This window comes from Hylobates moloch, unplaced genomic scaffold, assembly GCF_009828535.3.
Source record: "Hylobates moloch isolate HMO894 unplaced genomic scaffold, HMol_V3 SCAFFOLD_5, whole genome shotgun sequence".
NCBI classification, from domain to species: Eukaryota; Metazoa; Chordata; class Mammalia; order Primates; family Hylobatidae; genus Hylobates; species Hylobates moloch.
In genome coordinates this window covers 92,782,951-92,799,311 of record NW_026652280.1, presented here as the reverse complement: position 1 = coordinate 92,799,311, position 16,361 = coordinate 92,782,951, and the positions used below count along the sequence as shown (strand labels likewise).

Sequence of the window (16,361 nt, the reverse complement as noted above, 5' to 3'; positions counted from 1 at the left end):
TTTTTCTCCCCTCTTGATCAACCATCCTTGTTTAATAATAGAACTAAGCACACTCCTCATATCCATTCTGCTCTTCAGAGGTAAAACCTTCATGGCTCTTCTGAAGTGAGCATCGTGCTTGTAAATAAATAAAAATAGTATCTAACTGGCTCAGAGGACAAAGAACGTGAAGAAAGTGACTCATTAGGTGGCTCGAAAAGCGATTCATTGGTTATTCTATAAATACATTTGCCATGTTTTAAAAGGCTTACAATCGTATTTACAAACCAGTGCTGTGGTTAATTTGAGTATATCCTAGTTTCGAAGTGAGAATAATCAGCTTGTGATTCAGACTAATATTTTACTGTCTGTTACTATTTGATTAAATGACACTAAAATCTGAATAATGACTTGTGTCCCCCCTTTCTCTCTCTCTCTTTGCTGTTTTCAGTAGAGCATGCACCATTTTGAACGTGAATTTTCGGTAAAGTAAACTATGCTGATTTCTCAAACTTTAAAGATGCTCTGTTTCTGTGTGTGAAATAGGACCCAAAGTGTCTCGATTGCTGAAGTGATGAACAAGTGGGAAAGCAGATTTGAGACTATTTCCTTAGTGGGAAAGCAGATTTGAGACTATTTCCTTATCTGAATATTTAAATGAAATACAGCATCTTTAAAAAGCACCCAGTGACTTCATCTATATTCATTTCATTTTCATCATGACCTTCAAAATCTTCATTTTCACTCTGATTTCAGTTTTAAAATACAGCTCTAAAACCTGCAAATCAACTGCATGGCATTTTGGTATATTTTAATTTTGGAAACCATAACTCTCAAAGTCCTGTTGCTGCAAAAATGTTGGTTCCTAGTTACTCTGATGAAGAGGAGTGTTAGGCACTTGAGCTCTTGGTTACAGGGAGACAACTTACTGGCTTTTATAACTGACGGTAGGGAAAAACAGTTCTTTTGTAAGCATCCTTTGTAATTCTCGAGCTGTAACAGGAGTACAGCCTCCTCACCTGCCTGAGGCCAGAGGAGAAGGTGGTTCTCCCGAGAGCTGGGGGCTTGCCTGCTTCGGTTCTCTCCCGAGGGTGGCTGGTAAGTCTGGTGTTACCCTAGTGTGGTCTCATGGCCACTTGGTCTCCCCTCCTGTATGTGACCACAAAGGAGCTCGGAATTAGAGAGACCTGTAGATTACCCACTGCTGGCTGCTAACATGGGCCTAAGAGTCAGCGGGGAAGGGAGCCGGGCGCAGTGGCCCACGCCTGTAATCTCAGCACTTTGGGAGGCTGAGGCGGGTGGATCACAAGGGTCAGGAGTTCAAGACCAGCCTGGCCAACATGGTGAAACCCCATCTGTACTAAAAATACAAAAATTAGCTGGGCATGGTGCCACACGCCTGTAATCCCAGCTACTCAGGAGGCTGAGGCAGAGAATCGCTTGAACCCGGGAGGTGGAGCTTGCAGTGAGCCAAGATCGCGCCACTGCACTCCAGCCTGGGCGACAGAGTGAGACTCCATCTCAAAAAAAAAAAAAAAAAAGGAGTTGAGGGGGGACCCTCGGACATCCTGTCCACCAGGCTGTCGAGGGGGTTTCTGGCCTGGCATTCCTTCCTAGATCTGACCTACGCTCTGGCTGCAGCATTCTCTGCCCTCTGACAGGGCCTCTCTGCTGGACTGCCAGGTTCCCATGTGGTTTGGTGGAGAGGATTTTGGGGTGGATGGAGTAAGTAGTTGGCTCTCAGGGATTTTGTCTAAGAGAAAGTGAGATGGGAGAAATTGGGACTGACCTGGTCGTAACTGAGGGTAAGCTGTTGGCAGCATCCCCATCCCCCTTCCTGGGTGCGAATTCAGGTATCATCAGTCTAACATGGAACCGGCCTGCTCTCGTATGTGGCCTGGGGATAAGGGTATTGGAGGTCTCTTGGCAGGAAGGACTCATTCACATTTTAGGGGTGGAGAGAGCGCAGGCAGCAGGCAGTTGTTCCCGGGTTTGTCACAGGCCAAATGGTAACTTTCATTTGGCCCTTGTTGCCCCTGCCCCGTCTTCCCTCCATTGTTAGCCACATGTTATAGCTGAAGCCCCAACGGACCTTTCAGGAAGCTTGTGGACCATGGAAAGGGCCAAAAGGAAAAGCCAAAAACAATCAATGGGGCAGAGTGAGTGAGACTGAGTCCCAGGTCTATGTTCCTGCCGCCTCCAGTTTCCACCTTCTGACCCCTAGACCTCCTCTTCCCTCCAGAGTGTTCCAAACTGGCAAGCTGGGTCTGGCCTTCCTTGCCCTGGTTGTACATAAGAGCCACCATGGTTGTTGCAGGCCCAGTGAGGAAAAGTGGACCTGCTGGGACATCAAGCCCCACCGGACTGCTCCAGCCTGCTGAGGCCACATCAGGGAGATCCTGCTGCCTGTCCTCCTTTCCTTCCATCTGCTTTACTGGAGCCCTGGAGCCCTTTGGACGGTGTATTTATTCACACCACCTACATTTTCAAAGAGACTCATTTAAAGTGACAAGTTTCAGCCTTTACTTGGACAGTGGAAAATCCATGTACTGAACCCCACCCTCAACTCCCAAACTCTGCGGTGGCGCATTTGCACTTCTAATTTTGAGGGCCTGGTAATGTGGCCAAAACCAAGGGTTGCTTCTCCGTGAGGCCAAGCAGTTTTGTTATGTGCCAAGATGGCAGCCCCTACCCGAGCCCAGCCCTGAGGCCCGTCTCCCGTCTCCCAGAATCCTTGCCTGGAGGGCTAGTCAGTCTTTAGTAGAACTCCCAAGTACTGCCGCAGCCGAGAGCCTGTCCTTAACTGCACGGTGATTCTTCTGCCGGGGGTCAAAGCACAAACCTGGGAGACAAAAACCCTGGAGCTCCTTCTATTACACTACGTGGCCCTGAATATCAAGTCCAGATTCCACTGCCCTTTTCTGGCTATTGGGTGGGAGGGTGCTGGGGAAGGGCATTGGCACCTACTCACCCCCAAGTGGGCAGAGCTCACTCCTTTGGGCCCACTTGGTGTTGCAGTCAAGAGACTCAGTTCCAAAAACCTTCAGTAGAGGTCTCCCCTCCTGGTATTTCACTGGTTGCTCTCCAGAAGTCCTCTTCAGAGGAATGCTTATCACACACGCTTATTCTCCGTTTTCCCACTTCAACAGTTACTTCAGGTTTAAAGTCCTTTTTATCTCTGTAACCCTGTGACATAAAGCCAGGAACATTTTCCCACAATCCACCTTAGCATAAAACATAACAGAATTTCATTCATCAGTTGTTACTGTGTAGAACCAATGAACATGTTGGTCATTTGTCTGTATTTAATCTTTATTTGTATTGCTATATTTGAGCATTCCAAGATTGCAGAGCATGAGTGTATTTGTGTGATTCCTTAATTTCAGCTGCCTTAGGTTTGAGTAAAAGATGTAAAGAAAGGTAAGTGATTTTTCTATTGTAAGACTTTAACCGATACCTGTCACACTCGGTGAAAAGGATGTACTTACTTGAGTATCGTATTGGTGATTCTGAGCCAGTCATCCAAACTTCAGTAAGGTAGCTTTACCTGTTATCACAACTCAGTAGCAGTGTAGGGGAAACCACCGGGCAGAATGTCTCCCTGGAGTAGCCCTGGGAGGGACAGAGACAGCATCTGACAGGCAGTCTCAGAGAGCTGTAAGGTCACAGGAGACGAGGCAACTAACTGTGGCACAGGAACATTCTTTAAGGCAAGGCTTTTTCTGAACTCGGTGTTTATTCTGTCCTGAGAGAACCATTCATTGATTCCAAATTATAAAATTTGAGTTGCAAAGTCCATGTGCCTGGAAGCTGAGGGAAGTTTTAGACACCTACCCAGTTTCCCTCTCCTTGCCCACTGCGGTACAGCACGACATTCTAGTTTCTCCTGATGCTTCATCAAAGACACATTTAGTGCAGTTCTGTCCTGTTCCTTGGTTGGGCCACAATGGAGAGAACAGTACTTGAGAAGGATTTCTCTGTAAGAATACCATGGCAGAGAGACCCCTCTGCCCCCTGCTTTGCATTGCTAACAGTTATTAGCATTTTATATTTCTTTAATGCAACCTAATAGGAAATTATTGAGACAGACTCCTCTGGGAAATGCATAACCCAGGAGGCACTGATTCCTTGCTGAGAATCCTGAGTGGTTTGTCATTTTACATAAAATCACATCCTTCAAATATTGTGTGTTGGAGCAGCGAAAGAACTAACTGTTCATCCCTTATGAATAACTGACATTCAGGAAGCCCAACTCCATCATGCAGATGTCTATCTTTAATTGCTAGCTCAGAAGCAGACAGAGCTTCCTGGTACCTGGCTAAAGTAACTGATAGATAGAACTCTTCTTTGGGGACTATTACTAATATTTGCAAATGGGGTCAGAGCCTCATCTATGCAGAGAATGTCACCATATATGGTTTCATGTAATCTGTAATTATTTGTTCCAACAGCCTTTAAGATGACTATTGTTTGAGAAACATGGCAACTTTTAATTCCCCTTTGATGCTTCTAGCTTTGTTTAGTATTTTAAGAACTCATACAGTACCAGGTATGTTGGTCCCTCTGAGGAAAACATGTGGACTCTCACCAGTCCGTTGTGCTCAGGACTGAGCAGTAGCGTGTGTGCAGGGCAGCTGCGGAGGTGAATACTGATTGTCTCCCTTTTCCTCCACAGGGATATCTGCATTACCTCCACCTCCTCCACCTCCACCACCACCAGCAGCTCCCTTGCCTCCTGCGAGCACCGAGACACCTGCCCAGCTCTCATCTCAGGCTGTGAATGGCATGAGCCGAGGGGCCTTGCTCAGCTCCATCCAGAATTTCCAAAAAGGAACTTTGAGGAAAGCCAAAACCTGTGATCACAGTGCTCCGAAGATCGGCTGAAGCTTCCTGTTTACACTTGGAGGGAAAAGTTCTTTTTTATTCCTACTCACCCCTACCCCCCAAACTACCCTCTTCCTGGGAAAGTAATTGCTGAGCCAGTACAGCCACAAACAGTACTATTTTGCAGATGCTCATGTAAGAAGCTTTTCAAGAGGGAAATAATTCTTTAAGCAGAATAAAGTTAGGCTGGCATTGCTCCCTTAAGATTCTGCTCCTTTATTAACCCTCTAAAGGAGTCCTGTTTATCCTCTAATGGGCATGCTTCTGGGGCAGCAGCACATTGAAATATTTTCACCAACTAAAGGAAATAGACAGAAAAACAATGACAATATTCAATCACAGCAGTAACTGGCCTTTGTGTTGCAATCCCTTCTACCCCATCAGACAGCTCCTAGAAACATTCCTCTTACAGTTCATTTCTCTAAAGCATTTTCTGATTCTTAGATAACTCCAATTTTTGCTACCTTTATCTTAGACATTAACACTATAGCCCAAAGCATAGTCACTTTGCTGAATCAGAAAGCAACTGAGTTCTTCATTTTCCTCTCAAATAGAATGGGGAACATTCACAACATTCTCTTAAGTTCTAACAGGAATACCATTGTGGTTATAGAACTCAGGGCTGCTAAAGCAACTACTCTAGACCCATAGTTCTTTTTAGTTAGAATGTATTGAAACAGACAAAAATATTAACATCAGAAAAAGCTCTTGCCAATTAGAGGATCTTCTTAATCCTCAGCAATTAAGTTTGGGGTTTGAGGGGGCAGGTCATTGTTACAACAGAAGTAAATTTGGCATCTATAGAAATCAATTATGATTTTTGAAAGATTTATCTAAATATATCAATATAACATCTCTTTAATGTTAGTCATTTATTAGATCCTTTATCCTGATTTGCTTAAACCTTTCAATAAATTGCACTTTAAAGGATTATAAATAATCCATTAAAAAATTGAAGTATACACATCAGTGTTGGTTACTATGCAGAGAATGTCATTGTGTATAGTTTCATGTAATCTGTGATAAATGTCAGCTGTATTTTTTATTAAAATCATGTCAAGAAAACGTGTTGTCTGTCGCTTGATGAGATATTTCAAATGAGAACTTTTTGTAGCATCTGTTGCTAACAAAGAATAGATTCACACAGTCTAAGGTTTCCTTCCTACCTATTCTGCCTCTATTCTTTTGTCTCACTTTTCCTCTAAGAACTAAAAATCCTGTCTTGCTACTTAAATTAGGTACCACCTATATGCTCCTCTAACTAATTTAAACCCATCTTTTCCATCTCAGCTTCTGAAGAGGGCAGTATTTGACAGAATATCTGATCTTTGGAAATGGGAAAAACACCTGATATAAACTTTGCCATAATTTTAAAGAGAATGCTATTCGAATTATGCATTTGGAGAGTCTGTGGAGAAGTTCCTGTTTCAAGTGTGATGCAACCTAGGTGATTACCTGATGGAGGCTTGTGAGGCCTGAGTCCTTCTGAAGTCAGTTTTGCTGACTATTTTGGATAGTTCAGATATATGAATACAAACAGGTCGTCTTGTACAGTATCAGCTTATTTTCCACATGGCACTAATTTCTTTTGTTGTTATTTTTAAGACAGGGTTTCGTTCTTTCACTCAGGCTGGAGTGCAGTGACGCAATCACAGCTCACTGCAGCCTTGACCTCCCAGGGCTCAAGCGATCCTCCTATAGGCACACCACCAGATACCTGGGTTTTTTTTTTGTTTGTTTTTTTGTAGGCAGGGTTTTTGCAACGTTGCCCCAGGCTGGTCTCAGAATTCCTGGGCTCAAGCAATCCCTGCCTCAGCCTCCCAAAGTGCTGGGATTATAGGCATGAGCTACTGTGGCCTGGCAGCACTAATTTCTTAATAGAATTTCAAGTTTTCTACCCACATTGACTTTTTTTTTTACTATCTTTTCTTTGCAGAGATGGGGTTTTGCCATGTTCCCCAGGCTGGTCCTGAACTCCTACACTCAAGGGATCCACCCACCTCGGCCTCCCAAAGTGCTAGGGTTACACGTTTGAGCCACCACACCCAGCCAATTCTTTTTTTTTTTTTTTTTTTGAGACAGTCTTGCTCTGTTGCCCAGGCTGGAGTGCAGTGGTGCCATCTCGGCTCACTGCAACTTCCGCCTCCTGGGTTCAAGCAATTATCCTGCCTCAGCTTCCCGAGCAGCTGGGTCTACAGGCACATGCCACCGTGCCTGGCTTTAGTAAAGACAGGGTTTCACCATGTTAGCCAGGATGGTCTCGATCTCCTGACATCGTGTTCTGCCCGCCTTGGCCTCCCAAAGTACTGGGATTACAGGCATGAGCCACCACGCCCAGCCCAGCCAATTCTTTCAATATAAAAATACAATAGTCATGGCCAGATGTGGTGGCTCATGCCTGTAATCCCAGCAGTTTGGGAGGCCGAGGCGGCTGGATCACCTGAGGTCAAGAGTTCAAGACCTGCCTGGCCAACATGGTGAAACCCCACCTCTACTAAAAACACCAAAATTAGTCAGATGTGGTGGCTAATTTCCTACTCCTGAGGCTGAGGCAGGAGAATCACTTGAACCTGGGAGGCGGAGGCTGCAGTGAGCCGAGATTGTGCCATCGCACTCCAGCTTGGGGAACAGAGCCAAACCTTGTCTCAAAAAAAAAAAAAAAAAAAAATTAGTAATGTTAGGAATTCCTTTATTCCTTATCAAAACAAACAGTAAATGTGTATTATATGCTTTAATTTTATACATATAAGTTATCTTGTTTGGATATATTTTTCATCAGGACTCTGCCACATCCATACTTTGTCCTTGTGGTGAGAGAGAGTAAAATGTTGTTATATAATTTGTTATTCAAAGAACATGGCAACCGTAACAGACAAAAGGAAGCATGGCGTCTAGGGCAGGAGAGTGGAGAGTTTTCCATACACAAATACATTTAAACTTCCCTGTACAAAACTACCTGCTGTTGCTTTAGAAATCGTTTTCCTTTATGAGTAGTCAGGTCTTGCAGTACAAATCCAGGTGCAGTGCCAGCAAGTATTTCAAATAAATTTCAACGACTTGATATTCAAGTCCAAACTAAATATTTAATGTTTTCTTTATTGCAAATATGATGTCTTTGACCTGAGGTATAGAGTTGTCTTCTAGAATCTTTGCATAAGGCATAGGGACGTCAGCACCAGTGACACGAACAGCGGGAGCATCCAGGAAATTGAACGCAGGACCTAAGAGAAGGAAGGCTCAACTGAGAGAGAGCAAATGCCAGCTGGGCACTACCACCTTGGCACAGAGGTGTGGCTGACCAGGAAGAGAAAATGTTTAAGGAATGCTAATTATGGGGAACCGCTTTCTGGATTTGCTTTTAAAATATCTGCCTGAGGATAAATGCCAAACTTACAAGTTTAAAGTTCAAGTCGTTTGGCCACTCCTAGCTTTCTCTCTCTTTATCCTGTACATATTCAGGTACATGATGTTTACTATAGCTTGACTATTCTAGAACCAGTTTCTTTGAAATACCTTCCATGATCCTGGCACAGATTTCAGCTCCTACTCCAAACTGTGGCCAGCCTCCTTCCACAGTTACGAGATGATTTGTCTTCATGACACTGGCTTCTATGGTTTCCATGTCCATTGGTCTAATGGTACGCATATTTATCACCTAAACAGGTAATATAATCAAGTTTACAGAGCTATTGCAGCACAAATAGAGCCTCATCCCCATAACACCATTTCCTTTTTTGTTTCCTGTTAATCTTTGTATCTAGGAAAATCTAATCTGCCTATGAATAGGTACATGAATGTACAAACTGTAAAAGGAAAAATTTTAATTAAAACAAAGATCTGTATGTCTACCACAAGCAGCTCTGTGCAGTTATAGGATTCATTTATCTTCCTTCACTTTTTTATTTCTTTTGAGACGGAGTTTTGTACTTGTTGTCCAGGCTGGAGTGCAGTGGCGTGATCTCGGCTCACTGCCACCCCCGCCTTCCCAGTTCAAGCCATTTTCCTGCCTCAGCCTCTGGAGTAGCTGGGGTTACAGGCATAGACCACCACGCCCGGCTAATTTTTGTATTTTTAGTAGAGATGGGGTTTCACCATGTTGGCCAGGCTGGTCTCGAACTCCTGACCTCAGGTGATCCACCATGCCCAGCCAATCCTCCTTCACTTTAAATTCCCTCATCAAAATGAGTTAACAGTTAACAGCTGAAAACTGTTATGTACCAAGCACTACACTAAGTGTAATTCTCACAACTGCCCTATGATGGGACAGTATTTATATTATCCCCATTTTATAGCTGATGAAACAGATTTAGAGTATATAACTTGCCCAAGTATAACTAGCACATGGTAGGTTTCTAAAAGATCCAGAACCTCAGAAGGGTGAGGTGGGAGCATCACTTGGGCCCAGGAGTTCAAGGTTACAGTGAGCCATGATCCAGCCACTGCACGTCAGCCTGGGCAACAGAACAAAACCCTGTCTTTTTCTCTCTCGGGGGGTATCACTGAGAACCGGAAGAGATTCAGAGAGCTCCTGCTGTCTCTCAAAAAAAAAGATCCAGAACCTAAGTGACCTGAGTGGTAAAAAGCTAAGTATGTGAACTGCAGGCAGGTTCCCAGCTTTAAGCAGAGACAGAAATGAGTGACAAAGCAAGGTTTTACATCTAATTAACCTGTTACAGAACTCTTCTGGGTCTTAAATCTAAAAGGAGCCCTTCTAATTCTTTAAGAACAAGTAAATGTCCACTCACCTCACATTCAACTCCCTCTTTAGATAGCACTGCTGCAGCTTCTAAGCAGTGGCCCACAGGTCTCGAATGGGAAACCACAGTTATATGTGTTCCTGAAAACAGAGTGGTCACAGATCAGAGATCAGGTTGAAACTGAAGATGCTACACCACTGTGCAGCCAGCTGTGGCTCTTGTTCATTCATAAAGTCTTCAACTCAACTTCATTCCAGTGAGCTGAGGAATGTGGCAGCCTTCCTAGAAATGAAACACAAACCTACCAGACTGAGATCTAGAAAAGCACAACTAATGAGAAATTGGGGCATCACACGTTCTTGAGCTCATCCTATAATTTTTCAGTCAAAGTAAATGACAGTAACTTCTAGATTAAATTTTACCAAAATTGAGGGGCTGGATTAAAAATACTGTTTATATATCTTAGTTTTCTTACCTTGCCTTTCTATTTTGGCTTTTCCAATAGGAATCAGAAAATCTTTTGACTGAGCTTCCAGAGGAAATTCAAAAGGAACCCCATACATCAATTCATTCTCTAGCACCACCACTGAAAAACATAAATATTTAAACAAAAGTAATTAATCACATCCAGAATGACTAAAACTGTATAGAAAGCAATATCATTCATCTTGTGAGAAGTTTCATTGTGCTGATTAGCCTTATCTCTACTATGACCGGCAGCCTTGAGAGCAGTTTAGGTACTTAAATTTGTAGTTTGGTCAATATAATTTTATCTATCAAACCAGTATTGTGGGTGTGCAGTAAATGTCCCCTTTACCTAGCTGGCACCCTTATAGTCGGAAATAGGAAAAGCAAGCACATTCTTTACTGTCTTTACTATATAAAGTATTAACATTGTATACGATATATCTAAGCCTAACTAAGACTTTAATGGTTTCCTCTGTGCTAATATATCATTTTAGTTTTTCAATCTTCAAAAAAAACCAAAGGGTCCCTGTGCTGACCTGGATTGTTATCCCGAATGGCTGATTTAATAAGTCCTTTAGCATCCTCTGAATTCCAGGGACTGACCACCTTTAAGCCTGGGCAGTGCCCATACCAGGCAGCAAAGCACTGTGAGTGCTGGGCAGCTACACCTGCTGAGGCACCATTGGGTCCCCTGAAGACTATAGGCACAGGCTGAAGGCCACCAGACATGTAGTAGGTCTTGGCAGCTGAGTTTATAACCTGGTCAATGGCTTGCATGGAGAAATTGAAGGTCATAAATTCACAAATGGGCCGCAACCCAGCCTGTAAAATCAAAAACGTGGATGTTAAAAAGACTAGAAACGCAACAAACAGTAGCAAACAATCACTCCAAGTCTTCCAACATTCAAATAATGTTTTTATTTTTTATTTTTTATGGACAGGGTCTCACTGTCACCCAGGCTGGAGTGCAGTGGCACACATCATAGCTCACTGCAGCCTCTAACTCCTAGGCTCAAGTAATCCTTTCTCAGCATCCCGAGTAGCTGGGAGTGCAGGCAAGCACCACCACATCTACCTACTTGGTATTTTTTTGGTTTTTTCCCAAATGATGTTTTTAAAAGGTGATGTTAAATCTCTTTGGAGATGGGCACAGTGGCTCACGCCTGTAATCCCAGCACTTTGGAGGCCGAGGCGGGCGGATCACTTGAAGCCAGGAGTTCGAGACCAGCCTGGCCAACATGGTAATACCCCATCTCTAATAAAAACACAAAAATTAGCTGGGCACAGTGGCGCGACCTGTAATCCCAGCCACTATGGAGGCTGAGGCACGAGAATCGCTTGAATCTGGAAGCTGAGATGGTGCCAGTGCACTCCAGGCAGGGCAACAGAGTGAGAATCCATCTCAAAAGAAAAAAAAAAAAAACTAAGAAATGTCTTTGGATAAGTTTCATAAAGAGCATTACATACCATAGCTGCACCTACAGCAATTCCAGCAAAGCCCATCTATAAAGTAAAATATAAACATAAGTGAAAATCCATAAAAATGAGGATAATGGACACTAACAGACATGCCCTCCAGGGTCTGCTTCCCACCGGAAGGCTTACCTCTGATATAGGAGTGTCAATAATCCTCTTGTCTCCATATTTCTTCCACAGCCCTCGACTAACCTACAATTAAGAGTCGATCCCTTAAGTGTATCTGGGGGTAACAGTGACCTCAATTTTGTATAACTTTCATGTATTTTAGTTACCTTGTATGCCCCATCGTACTGGGCAACTTCTTCTCCAAGCAGAAATACCTTCTCATCTCTTTCCAGCTCCTCATCCATACCCTGATTTATAGCATCACGAACTGTCACCTGTCACAGGTATGCAAAAACAGTCAATATAGAATTATTTGGGATTCAACTAAGATTTTCTTCCTTTATATTTACCTAGGCTGCCCACAGCATACAATATAAAAACACTACAACAAGCTTCTCTCTAAAAACTCAAAGAATTCTAAAAGTAACATTTCTATTACACATAGTTGGTCTTTGACTGTATGTGTTAATGTATGAGTGCTCACTAGGTGCCAAGCACTGCCAAATACTTTGCATCCAGAATGTAGGAGTTGCTATTTTAATATAATGAATGGTAAAATCTAGTTAAAGGAAGGAGAGGAGAATTAACATACAATCCATCAATTCCACTTCCATGTATATGCCCCAAATAATTGAAAGCAGGGATTCAAGCATATACTTGCACACCAATGTTCACAGCAGCATTATTCACAATGGACAAAACAAGGCCAGGCACGGTGGCTCACACCTGTAATTCCAGCACTCTGGAAGGCCAAGGCAGGTGGATCACTTGAGGTCAGGAGTTCGAAACCACCGTGGCCAACATGGTGAAACCTATTCTCTACTAAAAATACAAAAATTAGCCGGGTGTGGTGGTGGGCGCCTGTAATCCCAGCTACTCAGGAGGCTGAGGCAGAATTGCTTGAACCCAGGAGGCAGAGGTTGCAGTGAGCTGAGATAGTGCCATTGCACTCTAGCCTGGGCAGCAAGAGCAAAACCCTGTCTCAAAAAAAAAAAAAAAAAAGAAAATGTCGGGCTGGGAGAGGTGGCTCATGCCTGTAATCCTAGCACTTTGGGAGGCCAAGGCAGGCAAATCACTTGAGGCCAGGAGTTCAAGACCAGCCTGGGCAATATGGTGAGACCCTGTCTCTACTAAAAATACAAAAATTAGCCCTGTATGGTGGCACCCGCCTGTAATCACAGCTACTCAGGAGTGTGACGCGCGAGAATCCCTTAAGCCCAGGAGGTGGAGGTTGCAGTGAGCTGATATCGCGCCACTGCACTCCAACCTGGGTGACAGAGGGAGACTATTTCAAAAAAATATACATATATATATTATTCAGCCTTAGGAAGGAATCAAACTCTGACTCATGCTACAACATGGATGAACCTTGAGGACATTACGCTGAGATAAGCCAGATACAAAAGGGCAAATGATGCCACTTATATGAAGTTCTAGAATAGGCAACCTCATAGAGACAGAAAAGTACAACAGGGGTTACCAGGGGTTTGGGGAAGGGAAATGAGGAGTTACCGAGTAATGGACAGTTTCTGTTTGGGATGATTAAAAAGTTCTGGAAATGGATGGTGGTTAATGGTTGTATAACATGGTGAATGTACTTAATGTCACTGAATTATACGCTTCTAAAAAGTACATTTTAAGTTAGGTCTATTTTGCTGCAATTTAAAGAAAAAAACATGGAGTGAGGGAGGAAACGCCTAGTCTTAGTTTTCCCCCATTGCCCAGCCAGCTGTGAGGTGGTTGACTCGCCGGTGTGATAAGCGCCAGGCGGCGACAGAGGCAGCAGGAGCTCCACGGAGGATGCTGGCTCCACAAACCCAAGGCCCACTGCGCCGGAAGGCCACAGCGCAGGCGCGACTCCGGCCTCCTTCCCGAGAGAAGGGGGACCCTCCCCGCCCTCGCCCGACGAGCGCCCGCGCCTGTTACCTGCAGCGCAGCCGGCGCGGTCCAGTGAAAGCGCCTCTTCAGCAGCCCGGAGACCTGGCAGGGAGAGAGGAAGATGACGGCGGGACGCACGGTGGGCAGGGGTCGCGTGGGAATACAGGCCGCGCACTGCTGCCTACCTCCCGAAGGGGTCTCCGCACCAAGCCAGACACCGCCGCCATCTTGATCGTGTCCTCTATCTGCTGCCAAATGACAACACAGAGGGGCCGGCAGACGTGAGCAGGCCCCGCCTCCACCGGCGCGGGCCAATGGCAAGGCGCGGCGCCTGCGTGGCCCGCCCACCCGCCCACCGGGTGAGGGGCCGCGGGGACGGGCCGAGGTGGCGTGTGGGTGGCCGTGCCCCTCTGCCTGGAGCCTCCTCAAATCAACTTCATTGACAGTAGGCGGTGACCGGCATGCGGGGTGCACGCTGGGCACACGTGCCTGGTCGGTGTTACTTGAAGCGTGGGGACTAGAAGTCAGACACTGAGGAGCATGATCTCTGGAAGCTGGAGAGACCTTAAGAGTTAGGCCAACCTGTTGTGGGTGCTGGAATCCTTTGGGCACCAAGAAGTGCTTGCACACTCTCTGGTGATGGGGAACTTAACACTTCATGAGCGAGCCTAGCTTCCCTGGATAGTGCTATCTGTTGATTCCTTATAATGCACATCATAGCTTTCATTGATTGCATTAAGCATCTACTGTGAGCCAAGCATTGAGATATGTGCTGTATAGCTCGTTCTCACAGTACGCCACTTGGGTAATTAGTGTTATTATTATCTCCGTTTTGAAGATGGTTAAATTGAAGCAAAAATTGATTAAATGAGCCGATATTTTAATTTAGGACTGTCTTGACCCTAAAGCATGGTCTTTTTCCCACTGCTTCCTAAAGCAGAAGTTGGGGTCCTGCTTGGGGGAAGGTTACAACAACTTTAGAGAAGGGCGGCCCTATGGGTGTAGCAGGACAAGCTGCAGACAAAACTCCTCAGACACCGAGTTAAAGAAGGAAGGGGTTTATTCGGCCTGGGGCATCGGCAAGACTCCTAGCTGAAGAGCCGAGCTCCCCGAATGAGTAATTCCTGTCCCTATTAAGGGCTCACAGCTCTAAGGAGGTGTGCGTGAGAGGGTCGTGATTGATTGAGCAAGCAGCGGGTACGTGACTGGGCGGCTGCATGCACTGGTAATTAGATCAGAACAGGATAGGGATTTTCACGGTGCTTTTCTATATAATGTCTGTAATCTATAGTTAACATAACCGATTAGGTCGGGGTCAATCTTTACCAGGCCCAGGGTGTGGCACCAGGCTGTCTGCTTGTGGATTTCATTTCTGCCTTTTAGTTTTTACTTTTTCTTTCTTTGGAGGCAGAAATTGGGCATAAGACAATATGAGGGGTGGTCTTCTCCCTTATGGGGAGTTGCCAAACACTTGGCCATAGGGACAACCTCTGGAAGCTCCTTAGTCTTAATTTGACCCTTGGGGGTCAGATGGGACAATTGGGGACCCAGTCTCCACCCATCCCCAAGACATTCCAAACATTCCCTTCTATGGATCACAACTGCAGGCTGCCAAATTAGGAATTTGCAACTTCCAGTAGGTTGCTGACTGGGAATGGGAGGGGGTGGAGGCAAAGGCAGAGCAGGCGGATGCTGGGAAGTCTGTGGCAGCAACAGAGCCAGACTAGGAGGCAACTTCCAGATGGAGAGGAGGGGAACAGTTCTGAGATCTATTTGGGCTAGAATCAATAGGAATGCTGTAAGTGCTAGGGAAGAGCAGAGGAAAATTTTGGATTTTTGTCGTTGGATGGATAGATGGAGTAAGGGAGGAGCCTGGGGCAGTGTGAGTGCCAGGAGCTGGGGAAGTAAGAGTGTATTTTTGTTTGTTTATTTTTTGGGACGGAGTTTCACTCTGTCACCCAGGCTGAAGTGCAGTGGCCCTCACTGCAACCTCTGCCTCCCAGGTTCAAGCTATTCTCCTGCTTCAGCCTCCCGAGTAGCTGGGATTATAGGCACCTGCCACCATGCCCTGCTAATTTTTTTCATTTTTAGTAGAGATGAGTTTTCACTATGTTGGCCAGGCTGGTGTTGAACTCTTGACCTCAAGTGATCCACCCGCCTCAGCCTCCCAAAGTGCTGGGATTACAGGCATGAGCCACTGCAGCCAGCCTTTATTCTTTGGATGACTGGGACATACCCAGGTTGGCTGGAGCCTAGGGCCTAGTCAGGGCTAAAGATAGAAATTTGGGTACAGCTGCATAGAGATGACATTTACTTTCTGGGAGTGTTTCATCTGTAAAATGGACAGAAGATCTTCAAGTATGGAATCAACACCTGAGTCTCCCTCACCTGCCACCATCATCTAGTCCCAACTGTCCCTGCCAGGAAGCCTCAGGAATGGCCAGCACTTCCTAGACTGCCACAGCATCCCTGAGAAACTCCTGAACTTGAGATTTCAGCCCCCAAAAGTTTGTGGGTGGTGCTCAGAATGAAAAAGTGAATCAGTCCTTCCCACCTTTCCCACCACCTAGCACCAAAAGATTTCAGGATCAGATTTGCCAAGCAGAAGGAGATGTTACAGGAAAGGAGTCCAGATCGAGATCCCAAGAGAGAGTTCTTGGATCTCACACAAGAATTCAGGGCAAGTGCACAGTGCAAAGCAAAAGCAAGTTTATTGAGAAAGTAAAGGAATAAAAGAATGGCTACTCCATAGACAGAGCAGCCCTGAGGGCTGCTGATTGCCCATTTTTATGATTATTTCTTGATTTTATACTAAATGAGGGGTGGATTATTCATGCCTCCCCTTTTTAGACCATATAGCGTAACTTCTTG

The 16,361-nt window shown here is 45.0% G+C and overlaps 2 protein-coding genes across 16 annotated transcripts in view; one reads left to right on the top strand and one right to left on the bottom strand.

Moving 5' to 3' along the window:
• Positions 1-6,032, top strand: part of PXK (PX domain containing serine/threonine kinase like) — a 93,217-nt gene extending 87,185 nt beyond the window's left edge. For 3 of the 15 annotated variants that reach the window (XM_058439089.1, XM_032153878.2, XM_032153880.2), the window contains one exon: positions 4,655-6,032. In XM_058439089.1, the coding sequence (XP_058295072.1) occupies positions 4,655-4,863 (209 nt within the window). In that variant the 3' untranslated portion in view covers positions 4,864-6,032. Of the gene's footprint in view, positions 1-430; positions 464-2,221; positions 2,239-2,296; positions 3,400-4,654 lie in introns of those variants that run through there. The other 12 variants (XM_058439094.1, XM_058439093.1, XM_032153896.2 and 9 more) reach the window with 9 other exon arrangements.
• A 1,894-nt stretch (positions 6,033-7,926) lies between these two features.
• On the bottom strand, positions 7,927-13,793 carry PDHB (pyruvate dehydrogenase E1 subunit beta). The gene is made up of 10 exons (XM_032153877.2): positions 13,676-13,793; positions 13,539-13,592; positions 11,780-11,887; positions 11,634-11,696; positions 11,496-11,531; positions 10,565-10,850; positions 10,036-10,146; positions 9,609-9,700; positions 8,377-8,518; positions 7,927-8,084 (listed from the first exon to the last, which is right to left on the bottom strand). Exons 1-10 carry the CDS (start codon positions 13,715-13,717, stop codon positions 7,939-7,941), a joined length of 1,080 nt encoding a protein of 359 aa, XP_032009768.1. The 5' UTR covers positions 13,718-13,793; the 3' UTR covers positions 7,927-7,938.
• Between the last annotated feature and the right edge of the window lie 2,568 nt (positions 13,794-16,361).

Coding starts and splice junctions, on each gene's coding strand:
- PDHB (XM_032153877.2), bottom strand. CDS start 13,717: ATGGCGGCGGTGTCTGGCTTGGTGCGGAGACCCCTTCGGGAG. Junction 11,888..13,538: donor CCGCGCCGGCTGCGCTGCAG/GTAACAGGCGCG, acceptor TACCTGTGACAG/GTGACAGTTCGTGATGCTAT. Junction 11,697..11,779: donor AGTACGATGGGGCATACAAG/GTAACTAAAATA, acceptor TCTTAATTGTAG/GTTAGTCGAGGGCTGTGGAA.